Consider the following 14,785-nt stretch of genomic DNA (forward strand, 5'->3'; position numbering starts at 1 on the left):
GTGAGGGGTCTGGGAAAACAACAAAGACAAGCTTGTTGCCAGTAGGCTTTCACTTGCCATATGCACATCTGCACATGTACTGGAAATGGACTCGCCCTTCAAAAAAACAGAAAAATACTACCATGTACTTACAGACAGCACAATGTTCCCACAAGAGGTGTCAGAATGTGGTACTGTTCAGGCAGTACAAAGGTTCCACTTGCTGACTCATCCACAGTAAGTTGTTTTCCTTAGCTGGCTCAAGCATCAGCAGCACTGGACTCAACTTCCATCATAGTGTCTCAAATAAAAAAGTCCATGCAACTGTATTAATTTACAAATTATTTTAGTTTGGCTTTACTAGGTGTCAGAAAAATAATGCTGTACAATTATTTTTACCCAACTGACCTCCCTACCTGGCATTAGCACTCCTTGATGATCAAACCGCTTACAGCTACCTGTGAGAAGCACAGTACTAGGTTGAAGTCACGAATCTGGCATCAGGACATTTATCTTTTCCTTTATATGGGGGGCACTCATTCCATATAAGCAGTTCCAGGTCAGTTTTCTTACCTAAACTGGCAATGAGAGTATCAAAATAGATCTTTCCCTCTTGGCCTGCCAGAACCATTCTATCCTTGCAGTCTATTGACTGGGGAGGAGTTGCTACCATACTGTACTATTAGAAACTTTTTGTCCCAGATGCAGTCATATTCTTTGCAGGAGTGAGCTGCTTTTTTGAATTTTACGCACCTATGTAAGGAAGAACTTTCCCAATGATTTGAAAAATGGTATGTAGAAACAATCTTTAATGTATATATATCTGAGAAATACTAGATGGATCAACTGGGGGCGGGGGGGAGTATTCTGGTCTACTTTCATCTCCCTCCACAACCAAACAAAAACATACCTGAGGTTTATTTGAGCTGAAAAAAATAAAAATGGAGAGAACTGAAGCAGCAGGTGGGGAAAGGGCAGAGCAGCTGAACAGGCCAACACTAAATATTGCCAGATTTTACACAATCTAGTAAACCAAGAGGCCACTTTGGCATTAAGTTTGAAAAATACTGACTTTGTGCTCAGAGGAGCACAGGGAAATTTTTATACACGATTGAGATTAAATGTAAATCTAGCTTCATGGTTCAAGCTGGTTAATAACAGTTTCAATTAAGCACAACCAAAGGTGCAATGATTGCTTTAGCCAAAAGGAACTCAAGCAACCAACCTCCTCTCTTAACATTACAACACTCTTTGTAGAGGTTTGGATTTGTTTTTCCAAACTCCTTTTCCAAGTAAAGCGGATTCTTTTAATTGCAACATTCATGACTTCCTCAGCATCATGTGCCTTCTACCTGTATGTTCTCTACAAGTTGCTTCTATACAAATTCCAATGTCACTAGAGCTGCTGAGATTGTTTTTAGCAGCTCTCTAATGACATCTTCATCCTCAGTAGTAGGAGAAGGAAAAATGCCACTAACAGAAGTTAGAACTTTTGAACTAAGTTAGAACTAAAAACAGACCCAGGAGAGAAAAACAAAGAGAGGAACAAGAAAAAAAAGATACCAGGGCAAGTTCAAAGTAACGCGAAGAGCTGAAAAAACATAAGAAAAATATTTTAAAGTATTTAATATTTGAATTATTATTATATATAGGAGAAAATTAATCAATCTTCGGAGAAGCTTTGTAATATTAGAACATAAAATTTTGAATTCCTTTAAATAACATTTAATTTTAAAAAGGTAAATTTTCAGCAGTACTCCCATGGTTAGGGTGTGGCTGGAATTTACTGGGAAAAATAAATAAGCATGAACATTAGCACAGTGTAAATTAAAGCACAACGTAATCACTGAAGCCTAAACCAGACAGCTTGTGAGGCCACGCCTGGTACATTTTTCCTTGTTCATCCTGTAATAAAACCCTTTAATACGTTTACATGGAATAGACTTCTTTTTTCTGTGCTACTGTGGCAAACCTTTCACCTCACTGGCCTTCAGTACAGGTGCAAAACTCTGTCCATGCAAAAGCCTTCAAGGTCAGAATTTAAATGCACATCAGCCTCCCAACAGAAGAACCAAATGTGTCAAGATCGCACACAGAGGGAGTTACTACAAAGTGGTTGTTAAAAGGCAGAAAAAGTGGCAAATCAAAGAAACGTTAGATGTTTTTCCCTGGTTTTATATATCCAGAAATCTAATCCTGCAGACAGTTGTTATTATTACTGTCATTTCTATGCAAACCAACTCCAGTAGAGATGCACAAGTAAAATGACATTAAAAATGACTCTTCGATATCTCTAAGATTACGTGCCCATCAGGGCCATGTCATGAACACGAGAGGTTAGATTACCCACTTCCCTGGTAACTAGATGCTGTAAGGAACAAGGTACAGGCGAGGGGTAGTAATGACTGTCCCGTAATTAAGATATGGGAATGGAAGTCCTGAAGGAATACATTTTGGGGTTGGCTATGCTACAAGACTTACTATGTACCCTAAACCCACTGAACTTAATCACTTCAGTTCATCCAGTTTTAAAGTGAGCTCAAATGCCATCTACTCTGAAAGTTTTAGTAGCATTTGTTATTTGGTATTTTGGTACTTTGAGTATTTATAGTAGAAGAACTATGGGCTCTCCCATTTAAGAGGTTGTAATCATGATCATCTCAAGCAGTCCCATTGCTAGAAAACAAAACTCCTTGATTTCAAGGAGTTGACTGTTTAGTAAGATAGAAACTATTGCAACATCATGTGATTTGCTTGCAGCTAGCTGAAATATTTAATGTTCAGAACAACTCTTTAATGCTTCACGATGCAGATAATTTACGTGGTGCTCAGATGTCCATTATGTAAATTCTACCTCAAAGTTTAAGAATAATTTAAAAACAGAAATATAAAATTCAATTAATTTTGTTGCCATGTAGGTTAAAAGATATTCAGATGAGTGATTCTGCTAAACAACATTGCTACTTACATGAGAAAGATGAGCCAAAAGATGTCTTAAGTTTCAAAGACCTGGCCCATTAAATTTCCACCTTTAAAGTTAAGCTTTAATCTCTAGCCTCTATCCGAATTCACTTCAGATTGATTTCTACGCAAATGACTTCCATGCAGACACTTGGCGGCTGTACTGCTGTTGCTTGGAACCCTGAGTGGAACAGGCTGACCGGCAGATGTCCCCACATTCAAAATAATCACAGTTAAAACTTCAGACATCATGAAGCACCAGAAGCCCTGAATACTCTCGCTGCTTATTTACATTCTCGTAAAAACTGAGGTTCTGAACTAGGGACTACTTGACTGCTGACACAAAGCACCAAGCACCTTCGCTATCATTGAAGAATTGTCTGGATATCGGTTCACTTTTCATGATACGCTACTTAACAGTCCATTGCTGAAAATTTTACTTTCAAAAGCCCTCTAATTTTTTTTCCCCAGAAGAGCAATCCTCCCCCACACCTATCACCTGTAACACTATCTTGGAAGTTTAGACAGAAAAGGCAAGACTTTTTCCAAAATTATTATAAATTACTTTGACTTGGATATTACCAAACTCACAAACTGCATTTTTTTGGCATACCAAATACTGCCTTTACACTTCACCACAAACTATTTTAAAGCCAAGGAGCTTGCAGTAGGTTGTATACACAAGAGGCTGATTTGTGGTGACAGGAGGAGACGAGTAAGGTTAGGAAGAGGTATAGGAGACAGACTATGAAGCCACACATTCTAGCTGTGCCTTTCTTCCCTACAAACACCAGAAATTTAACTTCATCTAATTCTGCATGAAACAGACTAGACTAGTATGGAGAAGCATGATGACTTGGAAGAGGGAGTGCAAGTGATTGCAGATTTGTTTGGAACCCTTCTACCTGTTTCTGGAGGGATGAGGGGATTACCTAGCACATCATCATCTGTACCTCTTACCTTGAATTCTGGAGATATCAGAGATGTAAACCTACAAGGTTGTAAGCCTACTGTACTTGTACTAACCTACCAGGTTACACTGACCTTTCCGAGCAGAAGGGCTATTAGGCACCGGGAAATGGGAAGGTCCTCTTTTCCCAAGCAAGCTCCTGAAGAACACCTTTGGACACTTGTCTTTCTTGCTCAAACATTCCTGTTTCTCCAAGGTGCTCTTTTTATTACGATCGTACTTGCATTTGTGTCCATAGATAAAATGAATGCTTCAGTCCTCAACCCTGCACTCAAGAAACTTTGAAGTAAATGGAAAACACGTAATTTCCACCTATTTTCTAAATTCACAGTTAGAAGAATCAAGCACTATTTAACACAACTACAAACAAGAGCATTAAAACACACACCCATGAAGTAAAAAGATGCCTGCACAAAATAGGTGAATTGGCATTGAAAGTTTATCCACTTCAGAAATACATACATTTACATAAAAAAGGAAATCAACACAAAAATTTACATATTTGCAAATCTTGTATTACACAGGTAGACAGTGTTATATTTTATATGTATTGGATTATGTAAGTATTTTTACAGTTTAAAAAAAGAGTATATTGTTGTAAAAAAAAATTTAAATATCTGAATAGGGCCCCAAAGATAGCATACTGTAAGTATGACACAATGAAGTCAATTATTCCCAGGGAAAAATTTACTCTGTAAACAGTATGTGTAAATACTGCAAGAAACTGGAACTTGCTCTGATATACATATATCTATATGCCAAAAATATTTTTCAAATGCTTTGTTGGCTGAGCCTTCTTTACAGAGTGGATCATATCAGGGTAGTAAACCACAGGGATACTCATTTCAAATAAAAGGAATTAGAAACTTAAAATATCCAATATTCAACAGAATCTGAAATTTAAGTACCACATATTTTTTACGCACATAAAACCTATTACAGTGAGAACAGAGATCAAAAGACTGATATTGTGTATGTCTGTCTCTTGCAAAAGATAAAGGCAGAGCTTCTTGCCTCAATTCCTATGTATGGTCCTAATATTATATCTCTATTAAAGAAAATCCCTTAAGGATTAAATCCTGGTTTATTGTTTTTATAAACAGAAAATTCTTATTCTGTAATGGTTTTGCTCATGTTTTTAAAGTTGTGACCATCCAACTGTAACAAGATTAAAACTGACACATATAAACTTTGAAAAGGTAACAGAAAAAAAGAGTTAAGTTTATGGATACAGATTCAGACTGATAGAAACTAGATACCTTCTGTTTCAGGAGCGACAGGATTTGGGTGGGTTTTTTTTTAATTATTATTGCAAGTCTTGTAAACATTATTAGAGTCGGAGACCATTGTAACAGTATTTTTGAATCAACAAATTTACTTAAGTCATTAAAAAAAAATTCTCCTCTTTATTAAAATTTAGGATATTTAGCATAAATATCAAGCCCTTGGTTTTAGGATACCTGTCCCCAAAATATTAGGGAACAAGTATTACAAGCACCCTGGCAATGCCTACCTGATAGTATACACTGATAGTATGTTAAAAACAGATTTTATTTTGCATGCAACTACAAACCAAATGGCAACTTTAATAATGGAAAAATTCTTGGTGATCTACAAGAAGTAGCCTAGGCCAGTGTGTTTTGCCTTAGAACAAAACAAAATGCAACAGGCTGACAACCTGATCCTAAGAGACTGACCACAAAGATTTACAGAGTTGATAGTAGCATCACACTCATGGTTTCAGGGGTTTTTTTGTGTGTTTTGTTTTAAATAACCTTTGATTAGAGCAATGTGAGAGAACACTGCTAGTCAGAATTTGGGGTATTCAAAAGATTCCCTCCCTTCCCCCTTAATCCTCAGTAGTCCTTTCTCTTTTCTCATACCCATTAAAAATACTAGTGGCACCTACCCTTCCAGTTCAGAACTAAGGAATCGGGCTGCCACAAAAGCCAAATCAATATTATTCCACGTCTCTCCGAAATGCACATCATTAAGTAACATGTGGGATGCCACAACCATATCAGTTGGATAGTACCCTGATATTGATTACTGCAGACATTGTAATCAGAAGCTACATTTACATATGAGGTGGCTTAAAAAAAAGCCAATTTTCTGATCATCTTAACCTATAGTAAACCAAATTATTTGCACAGAAGTCTTTATTATTTACACATCAACTATACAAGTCATACAAAAACTCTCAGTTGAGCACCAGTGCTGACTTAAGGAGTAATACCTTCAAGTCAGACTATTAGTATTCCCTGTCACAAGTGAATTCTGATACACTCTCAGAAGTTTCCCGTTTCTGTATTGGTTGTATTCAGACCACTACTTTGTTCGTGTCCATCTTCCACATTCCAAGGAGATTAGTAATAGCAGCAGTTTTATAAAAGGTGTAGGTATCATGGACAGCTTTCACAGCATAATTAGTTCAGATCTTTTTAAAAGAAAAGACCATAAAATCCATTGATCTGGATTGTAAGGTTTTACCAAGAGTTCGTTAAATGTACTTTATATACAATGAATGTGAGAATAAATGGCTGAAACAGAGTCAGTTTCTGTGTGCAAACAATGGGATGTCCAACAGTGGCAGGAGTCCACATTTAATTCAAGGGCAGTAGGGAACCCATTTGTCCTAAGCATCAGTGAATTACGCCAGTCACGTCACCTTGGTTTAGAGTAACCGTAAGGACACCGAAGAATAAGGCTGTCATGACTAGGTAAGACATGAATGCTATAGTACTCGACCAAACTTCCCATGTTCAAAAACATGATGTCTGAATCCAGGTAAAACTTGCAATCCTGTTGTAGAACAAAAACATATGTTATAATTGACAGTAATTTTTCCAACTTAATATTTAAAAAAACCCAAACATCATCAGAACTAAAAAGTTCTTTCAAACAAGCTACTGCTTTGCAAGCTAGTCACTTAGACAAGTCCAAATTAAACTCAGGAATTTAATATTCCTTCCTTTAGGATTTGGTTGGAGCTGAAATTTAGATGTGAACATTTACAGCTAGTTTGTCTTTTGCACGATACAGCAACTAGAAAGCCCAGATCTGAGTACTCAGACTCTCATCCTAGACCAGATATTTGTAAATCAGCTTATTTTTACTTTTAGGAATGTGAAGAAGTTTAGACTTTAACTTGTTAGTTCTGGTATATCCCTATACACATGCACTCTTTATACGCATATAAATACATGGAATTCATACATATATACATGCACATATATACACAGGCACACATAGTACAGCTACTAACCTTTTCAAAGATTCTGTAGTTTCTCACTTTTTCTGCAGATTCATCCCATACAACCAATACCTTGAAGAAGAAAAATGCAACATATTCAGTCTATGCTAATAAACTCTAAGTCAATGTATTATTAAGGAGTCAGTTACAACCCAGCCTAAAATAAATAAATACCCCCCCCCCCCCTTAAATTATAACAGTGACTGTCTCAGATTTTCTTGCTTTAAGGAAAGAGCACATCTAAATTGTTAAATACTTTGTCATACATAAGATACAGTATCTCTAAATCAAAAAGGTTTTTGGGGGTAGATTCAGCAATTGCAAGTTACCTTTCCAGGTTTAGTAGATGAGTTCCTAATACAGTACAATCCATTTTGCGGTCGGCCCCGTGGGCTACTAGCTTTAAATGTCCTAAAAAATAATACAGCAATTACATATATTAGCATTTTCTGACTCAGATAAGTAAAATGCCTAGATTCTTAAAATTCTGATTATAAATCTCTATTTTGGTTGTAGTAATTCATAGTACATCATAGCTGAAGGAATTTCACTGTTCTAGCATCTGAACCAGCAACACAGCACAGAAGATCTAGCTTTCTGTCCCATCTAGCATGCTGGCAGAACAACCTTGCCTAGATAGAGCAAAATCACTTCGCAAGTAATATGTATTTTCATTTGATACATGAGCACTGAACTAACTCCCCTAAAAAGTGTTTTCCATCTTAAAGGAATTTATATACTTTTATTGTGGTTTTAAACACAAATTGTGCCTATCAAAATGATCTTTGGACTACTGTTCAGTGCAGGTTTTTGTAGGACTTCTAAGCAACTATTTTAAAGTCACATTCTACCTTTCAACTTCAAAGGATTCAGAAGTATTAAGAAACATTGAAGCAGGGAGCCCAACCTGTAAAAAAAAAAAATAATTAAGAAAATAAGTCACCATATACGTCAATGACAACTCAAAATGCTAGCAACTTGTTATGCAAATAAGCTACAGCCATCAGTATCTGAAATTATTAATGGTGATTTAATCTTTCCCTTATGCTTGTTCCTCCTTTACATCCAATATTAAAATCCAGAATTTATCAAGGCATTCTTTAAAGCTAGGACACGCCCCCCCCCCCCCAAAAAAAAAAAAATATCACACAGCACTGTTTTCAGAACGTTATTTTTTTCTGAAATAATGCATTTAAAACATTCCCAAGAGTATACATAAGCAACAAAAAATACAGATCATCTGCTTAATCTTACTTTTTCATAGTCATCATCAGAATCATCATCAGGTTGGTTTGGCTTAGAGGGTAGTGCTGGTTTTTCAAATGAAAAGCTTCTAAAACTCTGTCCATCTGGTGGTGATCTCCTGGCAGAAACAGAACAAAAACTGAAGGACATCTCCTCAGGAAAACAAAACAAATATACACAAAACACCGAAGGGATAATAAAACTGGAACTGCAGAACAAGTTTCAGTTTAGCCCCCAAAACAGATCAATTCAGGTTGCAGGGACCTCTAGAGATCATTTTGTCCAAGCTCCTGCAGAAAGCAGGTCCAACAAGGTCAGGAAACTACATCCAGTCAAGTTTTGAGTATCTCCAAGGATGGAGATTCCACAGCCTCTCTGCAGAAACCTGTTCTGGTGTTTCACCAGCCATGTGGTGAAAAGTTTTTCCTAATACCTAGCTGTAATTTCCTAGGTTGTGACTTCTGCCTGTTGCCTCTTTATTCTACCACTGCAGACCACTACGGCCTTGCTCTGTCTTCTCCATACCTACCTGTTAAGTAGTTGTAGACAGCAGTGATGTCCCACTAGCCTTCCTAAAGGTTGAATGAATCCAATTCTCTTAGCCTCTTCTCACATACCATGTGCTATAGCCCAAACACATTGGTGGCCTTCCACTGGTCTCACTCCAGTATATCAATGTCTTCCTTGTACTGTCTTTAAAGAGTTTATTACTTGTTCTTCAGAGCTGCTAAACAATCCAATGGACAAAAATACTTTCATCTGACTCGCCACTATAACTAGTTCCACAACCCTTAAAGCTGATCTGAATATAAAATGAAACACATTTCGTATCTCCACAGAAGCCTAAAATTGTTTTTGCAGTTCATTGAGGTTCTGACAAAGACTTCTCATTCACTGCAAGCAAAGGCTATTAAGTCTTTAAGACATGACTGAAAACAAATGAACTACAAAATTTTGGTGTAATTTTTTTCAAAGTTTGGTTTATCTACTATTTCTTTCTGAACTATTTCAGAAGCTAAACTCATTGCAAAGTTTCAAATAACAAATACAGAGGCAAAAAAAGCACACCACTGTGAGGAAGAGAGGGATGGTGCAGGGAAGAGAAACAGATGTCGATGTGAATCTGAGAAATATGTCTGTCAACTAGTTAACTAATAACACAATGGAAAAATTTAATAGTGCATTGTATTTTTGTACTTACTGTAACTGGGAGCATGAAGACTTCTCTGGTCTAGGCTTGATTCCAGGGGGCTGGTGGCTTGGCACAGGTGGCTTTGGGAACACTGGTGGCACAAACAGTCCAGGTTTACCATGTTCTCTTGGCACTTTGGGCTCTACTGTTTTTTCAGTAAACTGTGACAGCTTGGGTTTACTGCCTGGTAGCGGAGGAGGAGTTCGCGGTGAAAGGTTTAAGGTTTTTAGCTTCTCGCATCCTTCTGGAGTAGAAACAACTTGAGCTAGAGGCAGAGGCTCTGGAGGCAATGAGCAAGATTCTTTGACGTACACTGGCTTTTTGAAAAGAGGTATAGTGGGCACAGGGGGCAGCTGTTCACTTAGTCTCCGGCTTGAGGATTGAATCTTTAGATTAGGTTCAGCTCGGCACTGTAACAGGGGTTCTCTCATGTTTAAGAGATCCTCTGGTTTGATATCAGGTAAGCTTCTTTTAGGAGGCGGTGGTGGTACTGGCACAGTAGATTTGCCAGCAAAGGAATTTGCTCTTGATTCTGAGAAGTTAGCTTTTCTGACATGAGGAACCGGTGGAGGCGGGTAGGCTGGGGGCAGGACCATATCTACAGAAAGAAAACATCCAAAAGACATGACACACTGAGGGAAAATACTGTATTTCAAGAAACGAGACTTTTCAAATTTATTTTCTATGTGATTTAAGATATTTCACTGGCATCTGGTCTGATAGTACCCAAAATGCTCAATAAACACGTAACTTGCAGCACAATTCTGAATGCTATGTGTAGTAAACTCCTGTATTTTTATTCAGGCATAGCTTATGATAACTTAGCAAAGAGGTTTCCCTTTGGTAAAAATAAAGGGACTACGTTAAAAGCATTACCACTCCTCCAGACTGATGACCAGATACAGGTCTTTCCAGGGCAGGAGGCCTGCAAGAAAACATGCCCTTAAAGGCATGTAACACTTCCTGTAAATCGTTACTGCTGTTTCTAGGACCTTTTGACCCTAAATACCTCTCAAGATCAGATACCTGTGCATTACTTCAGTTATTTTACCACCTGCAATGCTTTAGATACAACGAAGCCAAAATAATCCAGCATTCTACATGAATATCGTCTTCATTGTGGGCCTTTTGTGAAGGGAATGAAAGAAATCACATACCATCTTTCACTATGTCAGAAGTGTCTGGCTGCAAGTAAGACTCATCCTCTTCCTCCTGGTCGTAATCTGCAGATAAAAATCAATGTGTCAGACTCTGATAAGTACTCCTGGAACCAAGAAAGAGTATTGAGTACTTACTGCTTTTTGGTAAGTATTTTTCAGTTGAATTTTTTTTTTTAAAAGACTTGAAAAAAATTTATTATATATTTTTGTCCACCTTTCTGCTATTTAGAGTAGGCGTTTCCTTAAATTTTGATGTCAATTAAGAAAGCCATCCCTTACAACATTGGGAGATGAACTACACTGCACATTAACTTTTTTCCATCTTTCAAGTTTAAATTTTCTTTCTGGTGACACTTTCTAGTGTTACAGCCTTCCTGAGAAAAACTGAAATTGGTTGCAGAGACACAACTACATGGATGTAGTGGCAAAACCAGTTGGAAAAAAAAAATAATCCCCAAAACCTAACCCTAACACAGAAAGATTTATGATTTTTGCAATATGGAAGCCTAAGCAAGCCTAGTGATCTACAAAACAATTAATTCTTTTGCCTTGCTCTGGTAACAAAAAAATGCACCATAAGAAACGGCTTAAATGGTTTCAATGTTGCCTTTAACTGTAAGTCACAATGATCAAGACATGAAAAACATGCTACTTCTAGGCAGTAATTTCTCATCACTGACTATGACGGAGTCTCAAGGACAATATGCAGTATTTCCCCAAAGAAATGCACACAAAAAAACACAAAAAGAAAAAGGTTAGAGTATCTTGATAAAAATCAGTTAGCTCTTCTAATTTTCCTAATTTAAACTCCTGCTAGGCTTCTTAACATAATTTGTATTGCATACAACCCTTCCCTCCCATAAACACACAAGTACTAAACTACAATCCTACATGAAATGCTGATGAGTCTGTTTTTCCTCTGCTTTGCAACAATTGAACCGGATTTCCTAAAAAGACTCACTCCTGCCTTTTTGTCCTAGTCAGGAAAAATAGTCAGGAATTTCCTTGCAGGAAATGAGAGTACTTGCTCCAGTCAACCCTGCCCGTAGAAATCTGAAAGGGCAGATGGGAAAAGGCATAGTAAAGGAATTATGTTGAACCCTGAAGGTGAGGCTTCTCATGTTGGATTTTACTAACACATTTCTCGATTAGGAGGTCAGTTGCTGAAATATGCTGTGAATGCCTATCTGACAGGCTTTCTGTAACATCCTCACTTCTAATTAAAAAATAAACACACTCAGCCTGAACTGTTTACTGTGAAAAAACAACAGCAATGAACAGGTATCAAACTTTGAATAAAAAAGTATATGGTAAGAATGAGATTTTCAGAACCTTACTTCAAAAAGTTACTCAGTTTGAAAGTCATTGAAGAATGTTATCCTATACATTTGACCTAGGCCCATCCTATGCCTAATGTAAGATCTTCCTGAACCAGAGAGATGATCAATTCTGTTTCATACTAAACAGACTATAACACAAATGCCACAACATCCCAGTGTGGGTGACTGCTTGTTTTGCAGGACAGGTGAATTAATTTCACCATCTAGATAGGAGGTAACTAGCTTCACAATGTTTTACTGCATTGTCTCCACATGTTTTCAGAACATACTTTTAAGGGACTAATATCCTATTATTATAATTGTATTCAATTACTGTCAATAATATTCAGTTATCATAGTAAAGATCACTTTGTATTTCTACACTATGACCTATGGACATAAACAAAAGTTTTATCTTTTTGCTAGATCTACAAACTCTCCAACATGCAGTCTTAATAAAAATTTTAAATAGTATTATTAGGCTGTCAGACACCAGCTTGAAAGATCTGAATTTCTTTAGTTACCGTTTATTTTTACTAATGGTTTATGGCACAGAATATCTGCTTCTGTTGCAAACTGGATCAGTTTGCTTAAGCTATTGGAATAATTCCTGCAGAATCCAAAATAAATAAATAAATCTTATTTATCAGTGTCTAAATTCGTCACCTTCATTATCTGCTGAATGATGAGAATACTTGATATCAATGGGACGTTCTACTGAGCCATAGAAACTGTCTGCATCAGAACCAGAGTCACTGCAAAAGAAAAGACAGAGTACCTTCTGCATCACTGTGTTATCAGTCTTGGGACAGTAATATCTGTTAGCAGGACTGCAGCACTGGAAAGGAAGGCTGGAAAAGCAGAAGCAATCTATTCCTATTTACCAGTTAACAGCCAAGTATGGTGCTGCTGTCTTTTTAAAGTTTTTGTTTTACACAAAGCTGACATTTAAAGTTCTCTTAGTAAAAAGATTTATTTTTGTGTTGGTATTCTTTAAACTGTGTATTAGGAAGGCCTTTCATTCTTGGGCCTTACTGCACCTGTTTTTATTTCACAGTAAATTACTTGTAGGTGCAAAGAGCCTAAAACACCACTGTCAAGAGCTAGTGCAAAAGGGATAAAAAGCAAATAAAGATTAAGGGTTTATACCTGAATTCTGTTATTGTTTCTTTCTTCTCATGGTAGTGATCAATTTCCCTCCTCAAGGATAGCATCCAACTCTAAAGAAGTACAAAAATACAACATTCAACACATCCATCTTTAAATCATTAAACAAAGATGCACAGCATTTGTCCTCTCTAAGAACAGAGTAACTGTGCAAGGAATATACATTGAAATAGTATTTATCCATGACTTTATACTGAGAGGCCTTATCAGTCAAATGTTTTGACTATCTAAAATGCTATAAGAACATATTAGAATACTAAACTTTCATTTTGCAAACTTCAAGCTGTTATTTCTAAAGCCAGGTACTTGTTCACAGTGTGTTTATGGGTAAGAGATTTCAATTAACAGTTTTTGTACTTTATCAAAGGCTTAACATACAAATATTTGTTCCTTGGCTAAAAATAAAATGAGGAATATGGAGAAAGCCATGCCACCTAGTATGTCACTTATAGTCATTCCCTAAATTACAACTTGAACTAACACTAACTTAATAGTTAAAACTTCAGACATGATTTTCAGAGGAGCCCAAAGAACTAGGTATACAAATTTCAGTGACAGCTGCGTGTCCAGTTCATTTCGATTTTAGGGAAGTCCAAGATTCACTTTCTACTTCAAGGAAAATTACACTGCAAAAGAAGAAGAAAGTTACCTTTCTTTCATCTTCAGATGAAGCTGAAAAAAACCACGTCCTGTGCTTCTTGCTAATGTGAACTAACTTGAAAGGAAACACATTGCTTGATGTTGTCTCCTCAGCTGCCCGCATAACCCTGAGAAACAGAACAAACAATACATAAAAATCTTAATTTATAAAGTTAATTCTGCTGTGCAAGTCAAAGGTCTGATAGAAAGCAGTTTTACTGGCCAGTTTTACCTTAAAAAAAAATAATGCCCAAGCCCAGGAAAACAGCACAAATATCCTCATAGGTACATTTGTACTACTTCTCCATTAAAGTGGTGGGAAGGACAATGCAAGAGCACTGACAGGAGAACAAGCACTAGTTAAACCACCAGCCAGACTTACAAATAGATGTTTTGACCACATCAAAATTCAGTAGTTTTAATGAACTGCATTAATTCAAAAGCTTCACACCACGGTAAGAAGCATTTATGGTGCCTGTGATCCTTATTTCAGAAAGGTACAGAGGAGAAATCAAAACACAGCTTTTCCGTGAAAATAAAAGATAACTAATATTAAAAGTTAACTTATTTTTCCACCTTTCCTTTATAAACGGTTTCTTGCACTACTTTTATTATTTTAAAACAAGCATAACTCAACCTCTTTCACAAACTGCATTACATAAGTTTGTTTCTTTTTAATTTTTCGCCAGAGGGGTCTCAAATGAGGAAATTCCTTACACATACAGAAATTTGGTTGTAAATGCTCACTATAAGGCTTTGGAATAAAGGAGGAGACTAAAATCCTAGGACTGTGGGGAATCTAAAAGTAACATGTCTAAGATTTATTCAGCATATCCATAGAGAAATCTGATTAAGTGTTTTACAATCATTATTGGGGCTTGCTTTCTTGTTCTTAAACTT

At 36.8% G+C, this 14,785-nt stretch overlaps 1 protein-coding gene across 12 annotated transcripts in view; it reads right to left on the reverse strand.

Moving 5' to 3' along the window:
- Positions 1-3,429: 3,429 nt before the first annotated feature.
- The window catches only part of SH3BP2 (SH3 domain binding protein 2), a 93,642-nt gene continuing 82,286 nt past the window's right edge, over positions 3,430-14,785 (reverse strand). For 11 of the 12 annotated variants that reach the window (XM_049833326.1, XM_049833357.1, XM_049833346.1 and 8 more), the window contains 10 exons: positions 13,896-14,013; positions 13,229-13,299; positions 12,746-12,834; positions 10,758-10,823; positions 9,610-10,198; positions 8,418-8,526; positions 8,015-8,070; positions 7,493-7,574; positions 7,176-7,235; positions 3,430-6,712 (listed from right to left, as the gene is read on the reverse strand). In XM_049833326.1, coding sequence (XP_049689283.1) covers positions 6,575-6,712; positions 7,176-7,235; positions 7,493-7,574; positions 8,015-8,070; positions 8,418-8,526; positions 9,610-10,198; positions 10,758-10,823; positions 12,746-12,834; positions 13,229-13,299; positions 13,896-14,013 — 1,378 coding nt within the window. In that variant the 3' untranslated portion in view covers positions 3,430-6,574. The remainder of the gene's footprint in view (positions 6,713-7,175; positions 7,236-7,492; positions 7,575-8,014; positions 8,071-8,417; positions 8,527-9,609; positions 10,199-10,757; positions 10,824-12,745; positions 12,835-13,228; positions 13,300-13,895; positions 14,014-14,785) is intronic. The other variant, XM_049833265.1, reaches the window with a different exon arrangement.

The sequence above is a fragment of the Accipiter gentilis genome, chromosome 3, assembly GCF_929443795.1.
Source record: "Accipiter gentilis chromosome 3, bAccGen1.1, whole genome shotgun sequence".
NCBI classification, from domain to species: Eukaryota; Metazoa; Chordata; class Aves; order Accipitriformes; family Accipitridae; genus Astur; species Astur gentilis.